Raw genomic sequence first — 22,000 nt, 5'->3', positions numbered from 1 at the left:
TTTAAAGTTGAGTAGTAATTGCCTTCCTGGTTGGACCGTAGTGAACAAGTTCTGGAAATGGGACTGCTCTGGATGCACACTGCTGAGAGTGGTGGCTCCTGGATGTATGCGCTGGTATCTTGACGTGAAAGTTCAGTAGGCAGCAGCCCTAAGATCTGTGCACTCTGTGTGTCTGTCATACTTGGATACAGAGGTCTGAAGACTGATAACCCATTAAGTGAAATTCCTTGCTGTGTTGATACATGTGGAGTAAGGCTGGGTTGCGTTGATGGGATTGTCTTGTCTGTGGTTCCTGTTAGTGGCTTTATTTTTTTACTTTCAGTTTTACTGAGGTATAATTGTGTCACCTGAGAAAAGGTGCACATCAAGTTTTATTTGGGACAAAAATGAGGATGATAGCCTGGGGAGACAGCCTGTCAGACCTCTGAGGAACTGCTCTTCAGAGGTGGGGGGCAGGGTCCGTGTATACGTGAGTTTGGTGAAGCGGAATGTGCAGTGAAACACACGTTTTGGCGGAAGATGGCTGCTTATCAGGAGGAGCAGATGTCTCTTAGTAATGTTAGTGCTTTTCCAGGCATGAGGAGGTACAAGAATCGCTCTTAGAATCTTCTCCTGTAAAGGTCTAACTATCTGAAGGCACGTTCTGCCAGTTTTTCCCAGAGCACAGAGGGCCTCTTTCCTGATCTCTGCCCTGAACTTCTTTCAGGGTGTCAAAGGTCAGCAACTCCAGTGACCGGTGACTTCATCCTTGTAGCACCAGATGGTGAGGGACCATTTTCCAGTTAGCCGTTGACATGTAGCACTGTGTGTTCAAGGTGCATGGCATGATCTGACTTACATAAAATACACAGTAATCGACACAGTAAGTTAATATCCACTACCTCATACAAAGAAAGAAAGTGTTCTAGTAACAAATAATTTTTTTTTTTTTTAATCAAAAAGGAACCTCTTTTGGTTCAGGCAGAGCAGAGATGCATAAAAACCTAGTGCTAGCAATTTGAAGAATCTCCTTTTTAGTGGAAAGTCACAATTATTTAGGAAAGAGCAGGTGGGGCTCGTTTCCTAACACAGCCCTCCATGTGCCGCGTTTCTTTTCTCAGATCCAGCCTCCAGAGCCTGGCAGGCTGGGGACGGGACCCTGCACGGGAAGGCTCGGCCGTGAGAGGTAGGCATTCGTGCTCTTGGCCTCTGAGGAGCCATCATTCTCCCAGAGATGCCGGGGGTATATTTAGAGCCACAGACGGAGGCATGGGCTGCTCTAACAGATGAGAGAGCGCCAAAGTCGGAATCTTATACACACATTTTGAAACAGCCTATCTTCCTTGCTGAGATCCGGACGTGTGCTTCTGTTTCCAGGAGGCTGGTACCGTGCCCTGTCCTCTACTGGCTGGAGGCAGACCTCTGCCAACTTTAGACGTGAAGCCTCCAGAAGGGCGCTCGAGCCGAAGCAAAGACCCGCCGAGAGAAGAAGAGAGAGAGAGGAAAAAGAAAAAGCACAAAAAACGGTCTCGAACAAGATCGCGGTCTCCCAAGTATCATTCGTCGTCCAAGTCCAGGTCTAGGTCTCACTCAAAAGCAAAGCATTGTCTTCCCAGTGCCTATCGGACAGCGCGGCGCTCGAGGTGAGTGTGCAGGGCGCTGCCGCGGCCGGGCGTCGGGTGCGGGGCGGATCCCGCTGCTCCTGCTCGCCAGCAGGGGGCGCGGGGCTCCCCTCCCCCGGCTTGCCGCAAGCACAGACCCACACACCTGCGTGTCTTTACGCAGAGATGCGTCCTGCAATCTCTTTTCAAAATATTTTTTAACCTGACTTTCCAAAATTCATCAACTATTGCCAGGTTTTTCTTAGAAGAGAGGTATTTAAATTTTTAACAGGTCTTGGGAGCAAGCCTAGCGTATTTGCTGAAAATGTGTGGAAAATTCACAGGGTCGGGGGCGTTTTGTTTGGTGAATGAGTCGACTTTCCCAAGCTAATTCCTTTTGAATGTGTATCTGCCAACACGAGAGACACGTGCACTGTGGCTGTGTTCAGCTTCACTGGCACAACACCTGCAAGTGCCCGTAAAGGAGGAAACACAGGCACAGATCTGCTTTCTCAATCAATCTGCTTCTCCAGCCTCCCACTAACAGTCACTGTTCCACCAAAAGCCAGCTTCTGAGGAAGCAGCTTAAGGTTTTATGCAACAGAAATAATAAACACGAAAACCTGTAAGGATCACAGAATTGAGGGCTTAGTGAAGCAGGTGCTTTTCTGATTTTTAAAGCATCTGACTTACAGGAGGTTTAGAAAAGCAAGTTTCTAGTTTTAAAACTTACCTCACGCCTTCTGATTTCTTACTGAATGTCAGTTGGACTTAGTTTCTCTAGCACAGCACTTGTGCTAATCTACTTCTACAATTGATGTTTTCTTTCCTTTCCATGTGAAAAATGCAGATGGCCCTATACTTTTTATTTTTTATGTTTAAAAAAAACTGTACTGTATACACATTAGCCTTTCTTGAATATACCCTAAAACAACATGCTTCCCAGTTTTTACCTAGACCAGACCTTCAAGGCTTGACAAGTATTTACCCTTGTCTACAATGAAATTAGGCTTACCTCCACGATAAATAAATTTGATCTTTGGCTCTGCATTTTTGCTAGTTCTTTATATGTTCTATCCCTTGCTCTCCCTCTCTCTCCTTCTCCCTCCCTCTCTCTCTCTCTCTCACACACACACACCTTGTTGTTTAATTAAATGAACAACTTTGCTGACATATTTCCAATTTTTGAAAGTCCCCAGGAACTTGTATGTATATATCAAAACTAGGGTTTCTTATTTGAAAAAATTTCTTATAATATAGTGGAAGTAAATAGACCTGTACAAGCCCTATGAATAATAACCATACCCAGTAAAATCCTTTGTAGATTTCATTTATTTCAGGGCTCAAAGAGAAGAAATTATAATCTACTCCTAAATCCCCTTCTAGGGGCCTGATAATGCTCAGGGCTCCTTAGGTCGCTTCTTATGTAAGAAATGAGTTGGTTTTCGTGGTGCATGCTGAGACAAATGGTGCGGGTGCCTGGTTCTTAGGTGAACCCATCTGGTCAGACCTGATGGCCACAGACTTTTCCCCAAGTTGGTCTGTTCAGAACTAGAAGTGTTCATGAAACACTTGGAATTTCAACTCTCTAGGATTTCCATGGTTTTTATTGACTATCTATAGTAGAGTAAGTCATTGTGTATATTATATTAGTATTTTTAAAATAGCTTTTATTTTAGAATAGGCTTACATATTTTATATGCAAGTGTATTTTATATTGTTTAGACTTACATATTTTATATGCAAGTGTATTTAATATTGTTTTCATATATTCAGTGCTGACAAGTGCAAGAAACAAAATCCTAATCCTTAGTGTATAATTTTCAGTTAAAGAAAAAGATTAAAAAATTGTTAATATGAGTTCTGTGATGGCAGGCCGACAATTTTACCTTAATTTTACCAACAAAGTATTTTATGTGTAAAGAGAGCTGAGTATTCTCATAATTCTCAAACTTTTAAAAAAATCTTAGTAGTATCTATGAGGAAAGAAATGGCGACCCACTCCAGTATTCTTGCCTGGAGAATTCCATTGACAAAAGAGCCTGGCAGGCTACAGTCCATGGGGTTCCAAAGAGTCGGACATAACTAAGTGACTAAGACACACACACAGAGTAATATCTATGTGATACTTTCAGTTAATTTTAGTTAAATCAGCTGACTTTAGTTAAATCAGCAGATCTTTGGTGTTTGATTTTACAGCTTAAATAAAGTATCAAGGCAAAGTGCAACTTTATTATAAATTGTTTTTTAAAAATACTATTAGAAAACAAAACCTTCAAAGTATTTGTCCAGGAAGTTTTGCCTTGAAAGCTTGTATGTGACAGTGATGCTGCTTGAAATCAGACCACCTCTGAACTCAGGGCGCTGAAGTGGGTTTCAGGTCTGGTTGGATGTATGGAGGAGCCCACCTGTCCTGTGGTTGGTCTCTGGGTCCCAGCGACATAAGTTACCTTCACCAAGTAGGATCCTGCCTCAGCTCTTATTTCTGAGAAGAGTGAGTTTTATCTGATAAAACTATATATTTTTCTAAGCTGGTTATAGACCTGCTTTCTTAATCCAAGCTCACATTAATAATTTCTAGGGACCCAACTGAATTTCGAATGCAGCAGTTATGAAATGAGGGAGGTTGGTGTTCTTGGTAATATGAATTGTTTGAAATGTAAAAGAAAAAAATTAAATTTTAACCAAAATATTGAGGTTGCTAATGATAACTATCATAATTATTTCTTTAACTGTCTTTTCAGATAGAATAACCCATTACAGACATAATGTCTACATAGGATATATCAGACTGTTTCTTGGGCCTGACACAATTTAATCGATTGTTTTAAAAAGACTACTGCCAGCTTCAAGTAAAATGACTTTTGTTAATATTTCTGCTTGGGGTAGGATGCTACAGTTGAAATATATTTTCTTTTGTATATTAAATTACTAAAGTCCTATGTAAAATGTAGAAAGTTAAGATTAAAAAGCTTTACTATCATAAGTAATTTTTATGTTAATATATTAATGCTTGTGTGGTTGAAGTCCCATTTATCAAGTATGTCTAAATTACTGATGACTCGGGCTCTCCAAAGGTGAATTAGTCATAGAAAAATCTTTAGTTTTGGAAATCAGTCTGTTGCTTCTCAGAAAGCACAGTGATTACCGCAAGGCAGTATTTAGTGTCTTTTAAATCAACATTGATTAAAGTATAAGACTTCTTTCTCTGTTGTTTTCTGCTTTTATATCACATTAGGTTTTATATCTTAATGGGATAAAGATGTATTCATGCAATTTACTGCCTAAAATTAAAATCCAGTTTTAATAGTTTAGGTATTTTAAAACTAAACTCAATGAGACTAAAGCTTGAAATTCAATTTATTTGTAAAGCTTTTAATAAGATCACCTGTGGTGTCATTTCATTGGTTAGTTTGTGTCTAAGGGGAGGTTTCTAGGTAGAACTCTGCACCCCCACATTTTGGGGTGTTCTCTGTGGAGGATAATGGGCCCTTGTGTCACTTCCTGAAGTAAAGTTCCCTCAGGGCTTTCATTCAAGGAGAGGCTGGAGGTTAACGTGGCTTTTGTAACAGTTACATTTAATGTTCAAAAAGAACTCAGGTGGGCCAAATTGGGGTCATATTTTAGTTTGAAATTTGTAATTCCTCACTTCTTCCACTGATAAACTGCATATCTAGTCAGTGAGTGAGTGGTTTATCTCCTGATCCTCATCGTTGAAGGAACGTGGGGCACTGATGTTCCCACGAGGAGACAGTTCACATGCTGGTTTCCAGGAAGTGAGTCGTAACCCCAGACAGAGCCACAGCCATTGATAATAGTGTTGGGGAGAAAAGCTGTGGAGACACTAGCCCCTCAAGAGAGGAGGAAGGATTTGTGAGTGAAGTTGGGTCCACAGTTCAAAAGTTAAAAGAAGTAAAACCTGGGATCCTCTTGGTTATTCAAGCCAGTTGGTGCCGGATCCTTGCTGCCAGGGCACCAGTGACACTCGTTGGGTTCCATGAGGACCTGTGAGCAGTGAAGTAACAGGAATGGAGAAGTGGGTCGCAGATGTGGTTAAACACTGGTAGAAGCAGCTATTTATAAATATCTCATCATTCAGACAAAAGGTTTCCTTATGCTTTTATTTGACAACAAACTGTTATTATTATTTAAGAAAAAAATATCCAAGTTGCATTATGCTTGAAGTTTTTTGAATTCAGACTATTGCATCTCTATAAGAAGGCCTCTGGTCACGTTATACAGATGATTTAAGGAAAGAATGGAATTCCTGTTTCTTGAACTGTGTCGTGGTAGCAATATTAAGAGCCTACTTAATAGAATAAAAACATTAGAGCTTCTTTAATCAAAATAAAACCCAAGTGTTATCTGGCATAGCTCATGGCCCATAATTCTGAGATGGGCTTTTTTCCCAGATAACTTGAAATCTACTGGTAACAGCCTCTTCACTTTAAAGAAATCTAATACTCATAGCCACCGCTAAATGGTATTGTATTTCAAAGTTACGAATTTGCAAACATTAAAAACTAATCCATTTTCCTGATTATTGAGTTTATTGTAGAATTCTGCGTCTGAGCGTTCCATAGGTGCGATAGTTTTGATTAAGCAGAGCCCTTTTTCAGGGTTCTAGTGCTGCCCAGCTCAGCACATTTTATTCTGAATGTGAAGTGTGTACCTCCATATCACAGACCCACAGCCTCCCCAGGGACGCTGAGCACGGAGCCTTGTCAGAGCAGCTCGGCAGTGGCAGCAGCAGCAGAGCGGGACAGTTATCAGGCAGCTTCGACCACGAGCAGATTTGCCTCCTGGAGCTCTTTTGAGGGGAAACCTGGTAAAATGTCAAGGTGTCTGACTGACCTCACCTTTGTAATCTGTTACTTAAATCTTAGGAAAGGTCTGGAAAATCAAAACCGCTGTATAAGCTGAGAAGCAGTTGTGTGGGAGGAGCCCCAGAGTCGAGGGGAGTTGATCCCGGAGCAGGTTCATTCTGTGGTTGTGGTGTTTTTTCAGGAATGACTCAGGGTTTTCTCCATGACACAGAGGGTGGAATGTGATTACAGGCTGATCTTTGCAACAACCATGTGTGTTGTTTGGGAGGTTTGGTTGTAACTGGAATGATTCAGTGTAGAATATTTTTAGATGACAAAAATCAAAACATCTCTTCTTTACATTGGTTTTGAGTGTGTTGTCATAGAAACAGAACAGAAATAAATTGTTTTGGTTTTGGGGGGTTTTTTTTGTTTGTTTGTTTTTTTGCTCAGATATCTGCTTATTTCAGATTTCCCCAAAATAGTATTTTCACTGAATGGACAAAAAACTTAAATAAGAGTCCTAACCCTATTATTAAAGGTCTCTTCTTAAGGACCTGACCCCACAGGTGAGGGTCTGGAGTTGGAGCTCTATGTGCTGGTGTCTGTGGGACACTGCATGAATAGAATAGTCCTTTTCCAGGCACAGGAAAGGGGAGAGTAAAACATTAGAAATCTCAGAAACAAATGATTTAGCCAAAATTTTCGCGGGAATGGCATGGTCTGAATTGGATTGAAGGTTTAGGCTTCCTGCCAGTGGGCCTGCAGCCTGTTCTTCATGCTAAGAGCCCATAAGATGAGTGCACACAGGAGAAATTTCAAGTCACCTTCTAACTTTATTCTTTTTAGTTTCTTCCTCTTGCCAGTATTCAGAACAAGTAGAAAAACTCACTAGAGTCTCAATGCCTTTCCATCCCTAATTTTGATAGAAGTATCAGTGAGCTGAACTTTTTAGGGCAAAGGCAAGAGGGAGGAAGAGCAGCAGCAGGCCCGCGTCCACCAAGACCTGCAGGGAGACGCCCAGTCGGGGAGCTGGCCGCTGCCGGCCAAGAGCACATGGCTCCAGCCTCAGCATTAGTTGTGCCCCGGTTAGAAGTTTAGCACTGGCGTGACAAGCACTCTGCCCCTGAGCCTGGATCCCATTCTGGGTCGGCAAGAGTAGGGAGGTTGGGGGCGGGCCTCAGAGGACAGGCCAGGGCTGGCCGCCACCTCAGTGGTGGAGGTGCTCCCCTGCCCCCACACACAGAGAACTGAAAGGCCCGCCTTCCTCTGCCCAGGTCCCGGTCCCGGTCCCCTCGGAGACGAGCGCACTCCCCCGAGAGACGACGGGAGGACAGGAGTGTCCCCACCGCCTACCGGATGAGTAACAGCCCTGGAGTCAGCAGGAAGCGGACCCGGTCCAGGTAGGCAACCAAGCTTTCGCAGACGTGGGACCTGTACTGGGAAGGTGGGGCTTCCACATCCACAGCACAGAGCTGTCGGGAACCAGGGAAGCAGTTACTTTGACTGATCCTGAGTCATCCTGGCAGCGTTTCCACTGCTCTGGAACTCTCACAGGCAGAGGGGAACTTGCCATGCTAGAGCCAGGGACCATCTGTCTTTGCAGTGGGTCATGGGGTCTCCATTTTCCCCAAGTCTAGGTGCTCCTCTGGACCCCCCACACACAGCACCTTATCCTCTACCTGTCGAGAAGGGAAAGGACAGTAGGGATGAGTGTCAAGGAAAATCAGAAGTTCAAGTCTCAAGTAGGTCCCTGCTGCTCAGGACCAGGCCCCAGCTTCGGCTCCCAGGAGTGGGCCTGAGAGCAGGGACAGGGTCCGTCCTCTGACCCCTTGACCACTGGAAGAGACCTGTCGAGGAGGGTGAGAGAGCCAGGTTCCCACATCACCGCCGCCCCTGGTCTGGGCCTCTGACACTCAGCAAGCCAGGGCCCCCGCTCTCGCTCCCTGGGAGAGAGCTCTAGGGCTGACCTCTGCCACCAGAGGCCCCAGTACCACCACTGACTTGAGAAGACACAGAATCCAAGCCAGGAGCAGGGCTGGTGGCTGGTGGACCAGTGGGCGTTTCCCTCTCAGCTAAGCATTGCCATCTGGAGACCATCCCGTCCATTGTGGGAGGTGCCACCTGAATACTTTAAGTCACTTGGCTTCTGTATTTCCATTTGCCCCAGAAATGAGGCTTGTTGTTTTTTGTGCCCTGGCTCTGGAATTAAGCAGGCCCCAGCTGTTGTAGGTGGACAGGAGTATTGCTGTCCCAGCGACTGAGGCATCCAGAAACAGGCAGGATGCCATTGTTGCCCATCGTAGTCTCAGATTGCATGAGACTATGCTGCTTAGTGTTTGTGTGTGTCAGGACATCCAGAGTTCCAGAACCTTCTGGAGCCTTCCAGAGGACAGATCTGAATTTCAGGTGTCTGCCATTCTTGGGCAAATGAACCCAACCATCACCCAAACCTGCCTCAGAGACCCGCCTCCATCAGCACTGCCCTTAACAGGAAGAGTTCTAAAAGGCATTGCTAGCCAAATAATGTTCCTGCAGTCTGGCTAGTTATGTGATCGTTCCATTAAATGATAAAATGTCATCTCATTTTCTTAAAACAGTAAAAACAGAAAAATCAGAAAGGAGCTGTGAAGCTAATATATTTCAGCAAAGGCTTCATGTACAGACTCATTCCGTCTGTTTATAAATTTCATTTTGTGCCTTAGAAATCCCTCACTAAGTGTACGTGACTGTTCCAGGATAACATGATGAAAAGTGAAGTCCATTTTAAATTTTATTCCTTATTCAAGTAATTGACATTTGAAATTTATCATCACCCTTGGTATATGTAAAGGGCATGGTCTAAAATTAATTCCTTGTAGCCGAAAATCTCTCCTAACAGAAGAGTTCTTGCTTTACCCTCAAAATTAGCCATTGCATTAAAAGAGCTATCACTTGAGACTATGGTAATTATATTAGGATTCATCAGAGCTTGTGTTATCATCAGAACTTTAAGTCAGACAAAAGAAGTCAAGATTCATCCCACTACAGGGCCCAGCTGCCCTGCCCTGGTGGATGGGATTAATCCTGTGACCTGACTCTGAGGGGCTGTGGGCAGTGGTGGATTCAGGGGGAACCCAGAAGAGTTGAACATGTGCATGATTACTGGTCAATTTCATGGTGGTGATTATAAACTGAGTTGTCTCCCAGTTCAGTTCAGTCACTCAGTCACGTCTGACTCTTTGCAACCCCATGAACTGTAGCACACCAGGCTTCCCTGTCCATCACCGACTCCTGGACCTTGCTAAAACTCACGTCCATCGAGTTGGTGATGCTATCCCACCATCTCATTCTCTGTCATCCCCTTCTCCTCCTGCCTTCAATCTTTCCCAGCATCAGGGTCTTTTCTAATGAGTCAGTTCTTCTCATCAGGTGGCCAAAGTATTGAAGCTTCAGCATCAGTCCTTCCAATGAATATTCAGGACTGATTTGCTTTAGGATGGACTGGTTTGATCTCCTTGCAGTCCAAGGGACTCTGAAGAGTCTTCTCCAACACCACAGTTCAAAAGCATCAATTCTTTGGCACTCAGCTTTCTTTATCGTCCAACTCTCACATCCATACATGACTACTGGAAAAACCATAGCTGTGACTAGACAGACCTTTGTCAGCAAAGTAATGTCTCTGCTTTTTAATCTATCTAGGTTTGTCATCACCTCATGGCAAATAGATGGGGAAACAATGGAAACAGTGACAGACTTTCTTTTCCTGGGCTCCAGAATCACTGCAGATAGTGACTGCAGCCATGAAATTAAAAGACGCTTGCTCCTTAGAAGAAAAGCTATGACAAACCTAGAGTTGTCTCTAGGTCCAGAATATGTTTTTTTAGAGGGCAAGTTATATAAACCCAACAGTCAGGCTGTTCCCTCTGTCCTTCTACTCAGAGTAGCTGCTGGGGCGGAGAAGGGGGTCTCTGCTTCAGTACAGCAGCAGGTAGCTAATTATGCACCAAGTCAGGGCGACTAATCCCATCAGGTCCCCCAACTGAGGGGAAAGTGCCTCCTCCCAGATTTGAAGGATTATTCCTACAAGCTGATCATTGAATGCAATGCTTCTTTCACTGACTTTTTTTTTTTAATTTTAACTTACTAGAAAGTTTTTAATTTACTTAGAAATAGTACAGTGAACAGCCATCTGCGTGAAGCTTGTAGCTCAATTCACTGTTAATGTTTTTCCCACATTTGCTTTCCTCTCTCTCTCTGTCCCTCCCTCCCACCTTTCTATGTATGTATTTCATGACTTACACGAGTCCAGGCCAGTCCAGGTCATTGAAGACCCCACACTCTGGGTTTGTCTTACTTTGTCCTCTTGGCTGTGTTGCTGTTAAGTATCTGCGGCAAGAGTACTGTATACTGTATAAATGTTGCTGTGTGACTTCCCATGGTATCACACAGATGCACACGTGTCCCTTTGCCCCGTTACTAGTGACTCTGAGTTTGATGGCTTGGTTAAGGTTGCACTTGCTTTTGCCTTTTCCTCTTTGAACTGGCAGGTAGTCTGTGGGCGGCGCTGCACAGTGTGAATGTCTGCTGCCATCGACTTTCTCCTCATTTTTTCTCTAAAGACATCCCACCCTTTGTTTAGTATCATTGTGGATTTGGGGTTTGGGGAATTTGTTTTATATTGGTTGCATAATAATCCATTGCCATTATATTCCATTTGATGGTGACATCGTCTCACATTTGACCCCGTTGTTCCTTGAGCACTTTGTCACTTTTGACCCAAGATACTCTAGGTTTAGCTGTTGCTTCCCCTACCTCGGACCTGGGGTCAGTCATTTCTCCTAGGAATCATGGTTCCTTTTAGTGAGTGTTTAGAAATCTAAATTTGGGTAGAGTGAATATTTTTTAAAGTAAAATTCATGAAAATGTTTAGCCAAATCATATTACCATATACTCCAACAGGAAGTCCCCGTTACTTTATAACAGTAAATAGTTAGTGATTGATTGGGGAGGGGGTGGTTAGCATTGAATTCCTCCAGCTCATCACTGCTCTGAACACATCAGTAAATGTTTATCAAGTAAGTGGGAATATACTGCTGTTCTACAGTTCTTACATCATACATGCTGCTGCTGCTAAGTCACTTCAGTCGTGTCCGACTCTGTGCAACCCCATAGACGGCAGCCCACCAGGCCCCGCCGTCCCTGGGATTCTCCAGGCAAGAAGACTGGAGTGGGTTACATCATACATGAGATGTTATTAATTCATTGTAGACTATGACTGTTAAAGGTTGTAGAGCAACCAGTTAAGAAAGGCTAAAAATCTAATAGAGACTGTTAAAGAGAACATTAAAATGCTTTATTAATGCAAAAGAAAGCAGAAAAGTGGGGAGGGGAAGGGAAAAGAACAAATAGACAACTGGAAGGCAAAAGAGATTGTTAACACCATCTGTACAAATAATTACATTAAATGTAAGTAGACTAAAAGCTCTAGTTAAAAGGCAGAAATTTAGACTACATTAAAGTGCAAAACCTAATACTAAGCTGCTTAAGGGACACCTGAAATACACAAAGACTTTGAAATCTAAAAGACTGAAAAAAGATACACCATACAGGGCTAATAAGAAGAAAGGCAATATGGCTGTTTTAATAGAAGACCACATAGACTTGAAGCAGTGGTGCTAGAAATCAAGAAGGCCTTTTCATAATGATGAAGGGATCAGTTCTTCATGAGCACATAATGTTTTAAATGTGAGTGTTGAATAAAAGCTTTAAAATACTTGAAACAGAAACTGAAAGAATTAAAGGGAAAAAGGCAGGCAGTATAGCAGTACAGATGCAGCAAACGTGAGCAGAGCATCAACCACCTGAACACTACGCCCTGCAGTGAGGCACGCACTCTCATGGCGTGTGCGTCGTGGCGTGCTCGGGCCAGTCACCAAGCTAGACCATTCTCTGTACCACTGAATTAGTGCCAGTACGTTCACATAACACAGAGTGTGTCTTCCGACCACATGACTAAGTGTGTGTGCGTGCTAAGTTGCTCAGTCGTGTCCGACTCTGTGCAACCCCATGGACTGCAACCCACCAGGCTCCTCTGTCCATGGGATTCTCCAGCCAAGAATACTGGATTGGGTTTCCATGTTCTCCTTCAGGGGATCTTCCCAACCCAGGGATTGAACCTGAGTCTCTTATGTCCCTGCATTGGCAGGCGGGTTCTTTACGACTAGCACCACCTAGGAAGGCCGACTTTAAGTATAAAAATCTGTAAAAGGATATCTGGAAAGATCCCAAATATTTGAAAATTAACATATTTGAAAATTACCCATAGGTCAAAGAAGAAATCACAAGAGAAAGTAGAAGATAGTTTGAAATGAATAATAATGAAAATGTGACACTCAAGTCTGTGGGGTGCAGTTGTGCTCAGAAAGAAGTTACTAGCTTTAAATGTTTATATTAAAAAAAGAGCAAAGTCTAAAAACTGTGATCTAATCTTCTGTCTTAAGCTAGAAAAAAGAAGAACAAATTAAACCAAAAGTAAGTAGAAGCAAGGAAGTAATAAAAGTAAGATCAGAAATCAACAAAACAGAAAACAGACTCACAGAGGAAAATAGTAAAACCAAATGATGGTTCTTTGAAAATGATTTTTTTAATTGATTAATCTGTTTTTAGATTGATCAAGAATGAAAGACCCAATAGATATTAAAAGAATAATAAGGAAATAAATACCATGCCAATAAACTTAACAGTTTAGGTGAAATGGACAAATCTCCTTGAAAGAAACAAACTACAAACGGACAACAGAAGAAATGGAAAGTCTAAATAGTTCCATACCTGCTAAAAGGATTTCATTTATAATTTAAAACTTCCAAAAAACTCAGGCCCAGATGACTTCTATCAGTAGAGTCTAACAAACATTCAAGAAAAAGGAGAACACCAGTTTTATAGACACTTCGAAGGAAACAGAAGAGAGAACACTTCATGAGCCCACCCTGAAGCAGATGGCCACGTGTGTGCACATCTGTGTGGTGTGGAGTGTGTTTTGTCAGGGGGTGTAGATGTAGTCATGAACTAATATTCTCAGGAAAAGAAATGCAAACATTCTTAACAAAATGTTAGCTGATTTGAGTGTAGCAGTTTACTAAAAGGATAATAACCAATACATCGGGACCAAATGGGATTTGTCTCAGAAGTGCAGAGTTCTTTAACATTCAAAAACCAGTCGTTGTAATTCACAGTGTTGACAAAAAAATTGAAGAGAATCATATGACATCTCAATGGATGCAGAAAAAAGTATTTGACACAGTTGATCACCCATTCATTAAAAAGAAAAATGGAGGGGGGGGATATTTTTGGCAAAAGCAGGAATAGAAGGAAATCTTTTCCATCCAATTTTATTTTTTGCTGCACCCAGCAGCTTTTGGGAACTTAGTTCCCTAACCAGGGATTGAACCCTGGCCCTCGGCAGTGAAAAGGTGGTGTCCTAACCGCTGGACCACCAGGGAATTCCTGAAGGGCATCTTTGCAAAATCTGCAACTAACATCACACTTCCTAGTGCCTTCCTCTGAGATGAGAGACAAGGCCAGGGTGTCTGCTGTGTAATAGAATTCATAGCCATGACAGTAAGGCAAGAAAAAGAAATAGAAGGCATAAAGATTGCAAAGGAAAATGTAAAACTATCTTCTTACATAATTATGTAAATCTTAAGGAACCTCTTATTTCTGTATACTAGCATAAAACACGGAGAAGGCAATGGCACCCCACTTCAGTACTCTTGTCTGGAAAATCCCATGAACGGAGGAGCCTGTTGGCGTGCAATCCATAGGGTCGCTAAGAGTCGGACACAACTGAGCGACTTCACTTTCATGCATCGGAGAAAGAAATGGCAACCCACTCCAGTGTTCTTGCCTGAAGAATCCCAGGGACGGGGGAGCCTGGTGGGCTGCCATCCCTGGGATGCCACCTATGGGGTCGCACAGGGTCGGACGTGACTGAAGCAACTTAGCAGCAGCAGCATAAAACAATTAAAAAATGAAGTTAAAAGCAATACCATCCATAACAGTATCAGAAAAGCAAACTACATATGGATTAGTGTAAGGAAACATGTAAGATCTTTCTACAATGAAAAACCATAAAACATTTCAGAGAAAATGTTTAGGAAACTTAAAGAAATGGAGAGAAACTCCGTATTCATGGATTGGAAGGCTTGGTATTAGTCAGATGCTCTTCTCCACAAACTGATCTGTAGACCCAATACAGTCCCAATCAAAGCTCTCATGGGCTTCTTGTAGGTATTGGCAAACTGACTAGCAGTCAGAACAACCTTGAGGACTCCCCTGGTAGTCCAGTGGTTGAGAGTCCTACTGCCATTGCCAGAGTCACGGGTTCAACCCCTGGTCCAGGAAAATCCCACGTGCCACAGAGCCACTAACTCCACGAGCCACAACTGCTGAAGCTCACACTCTAGAGCCCACGCTCCACAAGAGAAGCCGCAAGCCTGCTCCTCAGCGAGAGAGCAGCCCCTGCTCGCCCAAGTGGAGAAAGGCCCGCGTGTAGCAACAAAGACCCGGCGCAGCCAAAAACAAAAGGAAATTAGAAAAGAAAGAAAAGAAAAAAACTTTGAAACTAAATTGGAGGACTTTTACTACTAATTCAAGACTTACTAGAAAGCTTCATCAATCAGACAGTATGTGCTGTACACCTTTAAGAGGTAAAGAGCCAAAATAGCGCAGTGAGGAAAGTCTTTTCAACAAAATTTGCTTGAATAACTGGATACCAAAGTGGAAGAACAGTGACCTGTACCCCATATACCAAGTTTAACCTAAGGTGTATCACAGACCTAAATGTGAAAACTGAAACCATTCTGTGTGTGTGTGTGTTTTTGTTTTTTTTTTTTTTAAGAAAATAAGGAGAATACATTTAATGAAGTGCCAGAGAATCTTGAGGATATAGACAATTCCACCATAAGAAAAAAAGATTATAAATTTGACTTCATTGAAATTAAAAATTTCATTCAAAAGGCACAGTTAAACTGCATTGACAGGCCCCAGATGGGGAGAAATATTTGCAGTGTGTATCTTTGACAAAGGCCTGTGTCAGTACCGAAAAGACAACCCCATAGAAAAGGGGCAGACTGCCTGAAAGATGTTTCATGACAGAATATATTTAAGGGCCTCGTCTCCATCAGTCTGGAAGGACGTTGTTGTTGAGCTGTCAGGGAGAAAAACTACCATGGCTTCCAGTTCTCTGATGGGCGCTTGGATGCACAGCCTTCTGGTCAAGCATCTGCGACTTGATATTGCTGTAGCATTTACTGTGTGCCTGGGAGTTGAGTTTTTCTCTTAAGTTTGCTGTGGGTGAATCAGGAAAGAAGGCATACACGGTTTCCTACACAAATTGTGATTCCATAAAAGATCTGGAGGAGATGAGGAAGGCTGGTGTCTTTCAGAGTGCAGAGTGATTTGGGAATGTAAAGGATTTCTTTGGGTTGAGTTCCGTGGTAGTTAGTCACTTGATCTGTGTTCCTAAAGTATGAACCATGAATATCTGGGCTACGGAATAGTTTCTCTTGATAAATAAACAACTAATAAATACTGTGCATGAGAAAAAGAATATATTTAAATAGCCAGTGAAGATAGGGTATGAAAAGATGCTTAACTTCATTAGTCATCTGTTAGTGAAATGCAGATTAAAACCACAATGCAGTGCTGTTTACACTGACAGGAATAGCCGGAAATAAGCAAGCCCGGTATTACGTAGTAAGTGTCGACAAGCGTGTGAGCAGCCATAATCCTGAGACGTAGCTGCAAGGCGGGGGCAGGGTGGTACAGCACTTGGGAAACAGTTCGGCGGTTTCTTACAGAGTTCCGCATGTACTGCTCCAGGGCCCGACTCTGCTGGTCCCAGGTGTCCACTCCCCATAAACATTTGCCCGAAAATGCCCACTTGATTCGTAATTGCCAAAATTGGCAACAACTCAGGTATCGGTTAACAGGAGAAAGCCTAAACTGTATGAAGGCAGATTCATACAGTATATAATCAAAGTAGGAACCATTATAATCAACACATTCTTTTGCCAATGAGAAATAAGTTTGTCTCTTCTTATAGCATAAAAATCTGTGCTTCGGGATTCAACCAACTCTTGGAAAGCATTTTCTGTGTCTTGCTGGTTGCAGAAGCATGTTCCCTGCAAAAAGTTGTTGAGATGCTTGAAGAAGCAGTAATCACTTGGCAAGAGGTCAGGTGAATATGGCGGATGAGGCAGAACTTCGTAGCCCAGTTTGTTCAACTTCTGAAGCACTGGTTCACAGCGTGCGGCCGGGTGTAGTGCAGGTGAACTGGGCCCGTTCTGTTGACCAGTGCCGGCTGCAGGTGTTGCAGTTTTCAGTGCATCCCATCCATTTGCTGAGCATACTTCTCAGATGTCATGGTTTTCACCAGGATTCAAAAAGCTGTAGTGGATCAGACTAGCAGCAGACCACCAAACAGTGACTATGACTTTTTTTTTGGTGCAAGTTTGGCTTTGAGAAGTGCTTTGGAGCTTCTTCTTGGTCCAGCCACTGAGCTGGTTGTCGCCACTTGTTGTATAAAATCCACTTTTTGTGGCATGTCACAGTCCAATTAAGAAATGGTTCATTGTTGTGTACAATAAGGGAAGGTGACACTTCAAAAGGACAATTTTTTTTGACTTGCAGTCAGCTCATGAGACACCCATGTAACAAGCTTTATCACCTTTCCAGTTTGCTTCAAATGCCAGAAGACTGTAGAATGGTCAACACTGAGTTCTTTGGCAGCTTCTCGGGTAGTTGTAAGAGGATCAGCTTCAGTGATCCTCTCAGTTGGTCGTTGCCAGCTTCCAACGGCCGCCCACTGCACTCCTCATCTTCAAGGCTCTCCTCTCCTTTGCAAAACTTCTTGAATTACCACTGCACTGTGCTTTGGTTAGCAGTTCCTGGGCTAAATGCATTGTTGATGTTGTGAGTTGTCTCCGACGCTTTATGACCCATTTTGAACTCTAATAAGAAAATCGCTCAAATTTGCTCTTTATCTCACATCATTTCTAAAATAAATATAAATAGCAAGTAATGTCATTAGCAAAAAAAAACATAAAGCAAGAAATGTGTGTTAAAATGATGTATATAACAAAACTGCATTTTTTTAAGAATGTATTCCAGTGTCAAACGGCAAAGTTCAGCAGTGCAAAACTGCAATTACTTTTGCAGCAACCTAATACATGCTAGAAATCAGAGCAGCGGGTCCTGTGAGGGAGGGGAAGGGGTGCAGATGGCAGAGCGTCAGTGGAAGAACCTTCGGGATGGCGGGGTGTCCCTGATTGTGAGGGGTTTCTGGGTTTCACCATGTCTGCAACTTGGCCAGAATCAACAAATAGCGCTTCAGACATTTGCATTTTGCTGGATGTAAAGCACACCTCAATTTAAAATAATACTATTAATAATTAGATTACTTAATTCCTTAAGCAAACACTTGGAAAGTTTTGTTATGAAGATCAAGTTGTAGTGATTTACAGGTCAGGATTGCTAACCTACCTTTATTTCATATCAGCAGCCCCAGGAGCTTAACTAGATTTGGGGTTGAGGTCACTTTTTTTTTTTTTTTTAACCCTGCTTCCTTTGAAATCCTAGACATTTGTTTATAGACAAAAATTCGCAAAAACCTCTGCAGTATAAGAAGTAGGCCTGTGGTATTATGCACTTTCCACCTCTGTGTCCAGCCCCAGGAACAGCCTCTTCTTTCTCGACCACTTCTCTTCATCCAGGCCTGCACAGAGGCCACCTCCCCACAGCCCAGCTCACTGGGGGACACTTCCCGCAGCTGAAGTCGTCAGGCTGTCACCACCCAGGGCCAGACCCTGGTGCTGTGGTTGAGGCAGAGCCAGAAAGCTGTGCCCTGCCAGACAGGAGGATCGGCTTGCTTCTCTGGCTCAGCAGTCTGCTACGCCAGGGGCCCATGGGAGCTGAACCGGGGCCTGGACTCAAGCACGAGCCCCCTCAGGTGCCTGGGGTGGCCCTGCCTGTACCCCACACTCTGCTACCAAGGCGGATAGGGGCACCAGGGAAATAGGTCGGGTGGCAGGTGAAATGGTGAGAGGACGTGAGGACAGACCCTGGGGTGTCTGCAGGTTGGGGAGGGCCTGCAAGCTACCTGAGTCCTGAGGAGCCGGGAGGAGTCTGAGCTGTACAGGCGGTGACCTGGGGTGTCCGTGTTTAGAGCAATAAATATTTTCAGGGGTCACTATAGCACTGGGAGCCTGTCATCCACCCTCCAGCTGGCACCCTGCACAGTTTGGGCATCAGGCTCATGAAATTCACAGTGACCTGTGTCTGCAAAGAGTCTCCCAGAAATGCTTGGTCACAGCAAGAGGGCAGGCTGCGGAGGCCCCTGTGCTGTGTGCCGGGGTGGGCTTCTCAAGGACTGGCAACAGGTGGTCTTTGAGAGGAAGCCCGGAGGAGGGGCTCAGTGCCCGTGTGCACTTCCACGCTTTCACCATCTACACACGTTCCCTCTTTCTTCAGGCGTTTTAGGGGCACGAGAAGGAGGGTCACAGGGCAGAATGTAGCACGAGACCTTCGGGAAGCTCAAGGATGTCTTCTCTGGGCGGGGGAGGGTCTGGAAAGGGGAGATGGAGCTGGGGGCACATTTCTGACGTGGGATTGCAGGCCTTAGTGACTCGGAGCGTGTGGGCTAGTCAGCGAGACGTGGCCGTGGGGACCAGCGGGAGCACAGGCAGCCCCGGAGCACTGTCCACCTCAGGCCAGGACACACTGAGCTTTTGTGTTCACAGAGCTTGGTTTTAATCATTTTCCATTTCTGGCTGGAAATTCCCGTTAAGTCAGCATAAATGAACAGGAAGCATAAACAGCACTCAGTTGCTTATCTTGAGTGTTTAAATGCAGATAAAGCGCTGAGTGTGTTATAAACCCACAGGCATCTGACTTCAGGACTTCTGTCTCAAAGGTGGTCTACATTTCACTTCTTGCATGGCTTTTATATTGTTACACCCATCCAGGTTTCAAGTTAAATGTACATAGTTCTTAAAAAGAGTTAATGTGTATAGAAGGGGGAAGTTGCCGAATTCTCCTGGAATACACCCAGCACTCCTTCAGAGCCAGCGCGGTGCCTTTGTCTAACACTGCTTTCCTTCCAGGAGCCCCCACGAGAAGAAGAAGAAGAGACGCTCACGGTCACGGACCAAGTCCAAGGCCGGATCTCAGCCAGCCTCCCCGAGCAAGCAGCCCGCGCGCCGCCACTCGGCCAGCATCTCTCCTGTGGAGAGCCGGGGCTCCAGCCAGGAGCGCTCCAGGTAGCCCCGCCGTGACCCGCCCCGACCTCTGGGCCGCGCAGGGCAGCTGAGACGGGGCAGGCTCGCTGGCAAAGCCCCAGACCCCTGCTCCCACGCCCTCCTCTCTGTGTCACTCAGGCTCAAAATGAGCCTAAGGTGGACACAGAGGTCAGAGAACCTAGGCTGCCTCCTGCACCCCGCACCCTGGGCTGCCCCCACCCCCCACCCCCGTGAGCAGGTGGGGGGCCTCCCCTCCCAGACCTGGGTGCGAGTCCTGGGGAAGCGCCTGCGTCAGATGTAATGTGGCAGCAGCCGTTCCCTGATGATGGCACCTCTGTCCTCACATGGGCCGTGTGAGGTGGGAGTCGCCCCCGCTGCAGAGCCTCTGTGACCACGGGAAGGGAGCAGGCACAGGAGTGCACGGTGACTGAGCCCCAGAACCCCTGTCAACCCACTGCTCATTCTGAGCCGGAGCAGACGGGTGAAACTTGCTGAGCACACAGGCTTCAGGGCCGTGGGAGTCCACACTGAGCATCACAGTCTCCCCATGCCCACGAGGTGGCTCCCCAAGGACTGGCTGCCCTGGCTGTTGGGAGGTATCTGCCAGACAATACCACTTCATAAAGCCGCCCCCACCCATCCACCCAGAGGGGCGCTGGGATCATGTCCCCTCCTGCTTGTAGACCCACTGTTTTCATGAATGTGAATTTTGGCCCATCTCCCCTAAAACTGGCGGGTGAGTGGCAGAGACAATAGCTCAGTTGCTGCTGCTACTGCTAAGTCGCTTCAGTCGTGTCCGACTCTTAGCAACCTCATGGACTGCAGCCTACCAGGCTCCTCCGTCCATGGGATTTTCCAGGCAAGAGTACTGGAGTGGGGTGCCATTGCCTTCTCCATAGCTCACTTGGGGTGAATCAAAAACTAAGCTGTGGCTTCTTCAAAGGTGAGACTGAGTACAGGCTCCATCATCACTTGTGTGTCACATCCATGCCCCCAAAAGCCCAAAAAATGGGCCGGAGGTGCCCACTCAGGTTATGGTCAGGTTCTGAATGCACGCCAGCTCTCTGTGCTGCCCTCCTTTTCTTCATCATTTTGTAAATGTGTCTTACATGATGTTTATATGAAAATGTCTTTTGAGTTAGATTACATTTTATGAAATATTTCAAATTTCTGTTACATAAAATAGACAAGTAAAATACATACATTTATAAGGTTGCTTTATTTTTTAAAGATACTGGAAACAAAATGGCTTGAAGTATTTTTAAGCCCCCGATTTCTCTTTCTCTTTGCATTAGGGGAGTTTCTCAGGAAAAGGACGGTCAGATCTCCTCAGCCATCGTTTCTTCAGTGCAGAGCAAAATCACTCAGGTAAGGTGGGAATGGGTCTCTCTTCCCTCCCTTCTTTTTATGAAGGGGCTAGCCTTCACTTCCTTCTCCTCTCGTGGGTGCTGATGGGGGTCCTGGGCTGCTTGCCTGGAGGTCCCAGGGTGGCTGAGCCCTGAGCTTCCCTCTCCGGGCAGCCCTGCATCCTCCTTCCCGGGTGACCTGTGTGGTCGACTCCTGGGCCCTGAGCCTGTGATCCTACCTCGGGTCCCAGCAGCGGGGCTGGGACGGAGCCCTGCCCTGAGCACATCCACGGCCCCCAGCACGTTGCTCCCAGTCTCCTCTGTCTTCACCTCACCTTGTCTCTTCTCACACAGGACCTCATGGCCAAAGTAAGAGCGATGCTAGCAGCTTCCAAAAACATGCAGACCAGCGCCTCCTGAGACACAGGCCTCGGGCAACTGGGCGACTGGGCTCCCAAAGCCGGCAGAGCAGAGAGCCCCGACCTGCACAGACCATCCCCCCCGGGGCTCCTGGACAGTTGGCGGGTTTTGTAAATTACTTTTTGATGACATTTTCAGTTTAAGATTTTTGACCAGCAGTCTCTTACCTGTATATTTGTAAATAATATCATGTTTCTGTGAAAATGTATTATCAAATAAAATGGGAGGAAAACACCTTTTTTAGCTAGTAACTGTGGGCAGTTTCTTCCTTGTCTGGCTTGTGAGTTTTTTTACTGTTTGTCGTCTATCATTGGCCTCTAACACTTGTTACGTGGGCATCAGGGGACGTGGGGATGGCTGTTGGTTTTGCCAGTCTGACAACACCCCTACCAGGCATACAACCACCACTACCCCCGACCCCTGGCTCCTGCACCCCCGACTGTGGTCAGAGCTCAGCACTCCCTGCACCAGGGCGCAGGGCCACCGCCGTCTCCGCTCCCCGCAGAGCAGGAGAGGCAAGCAGCCTGCCTCTGCCAGGCAGGGCATCGCTGTATGGGTGGGTTCCTATCTTT

The 22,000-nt window shown here is 45.1% G+C and overlaps 1 protein-coding gene across 17 annotated transcripts in view; it reads left to right on the top strand.

Moving 5' to 3' along the window:
- SFSWAP (splicing factor SWAP) overlaps window positions 1-21,679 on the top strand; it is an 81,024-nt gene extending 59,345 nt beyond the window's left edge. For 6 of the 17 annotated variants that reach the window (XM_086347233.1, XM_086347229.1, XM_086347228.1 and 3 more), the window contains 6 exons: window positions 1,357-1,622; window positions 6,266-6,421; window positions 7,663-7,788; window positions 19,528-19,683; window positions 20,958-21,030; window positions 21,363-21,679. In XM_086347233.1, coding sequence (XP_086203359.1) covers window positions 1,357-1,622; window positions 6,266-6,421; window positions 7,663-7,788; window positions 19,528-19,683; window positions 20,958-21,030; window positions 21,363-21,428 — 843 coding nt within the window. In that variant the 3' untranslated portion in view covers window positions 21,429-21,679. Of the gene's footprint in view, window positions 1-1,100; window positions 1,166-1,356; window positions 1,623-6,265; window positions 6,422-7,662; window positions 7,789-19,527; window positions 19,684-20,957; window positions 21,031-21,362 lie in introns of all 17 variants that reach the window. The other 11 variants (XM_086347232.1, XM_086347231.1, XM_086347227.1 and 8 more) reach the window with 6 other exon arrangements.
- Window positions 21,680-22,000: the final 321 nt, after the last annotated feature.

The sequence above is a fragment of the Bos grunniens genome, chromosome 17 (assembly GCF_055505025.1).
Source record: "Bos grunniens cultivar Pamir isolate PY7600 chromosome 17, Bosgru_T2T1.0, whole genome shotgun sequence".
Classification (NCBI taxonomy): Eukaryota; Metazoa; Chordata; class Mammalia; order Artiodactyla; family Bovidae; genus Bos; species Bos grunniens.
This window is presented reverse-complemented; position numbering and strand designations above follow the sequence as displayed.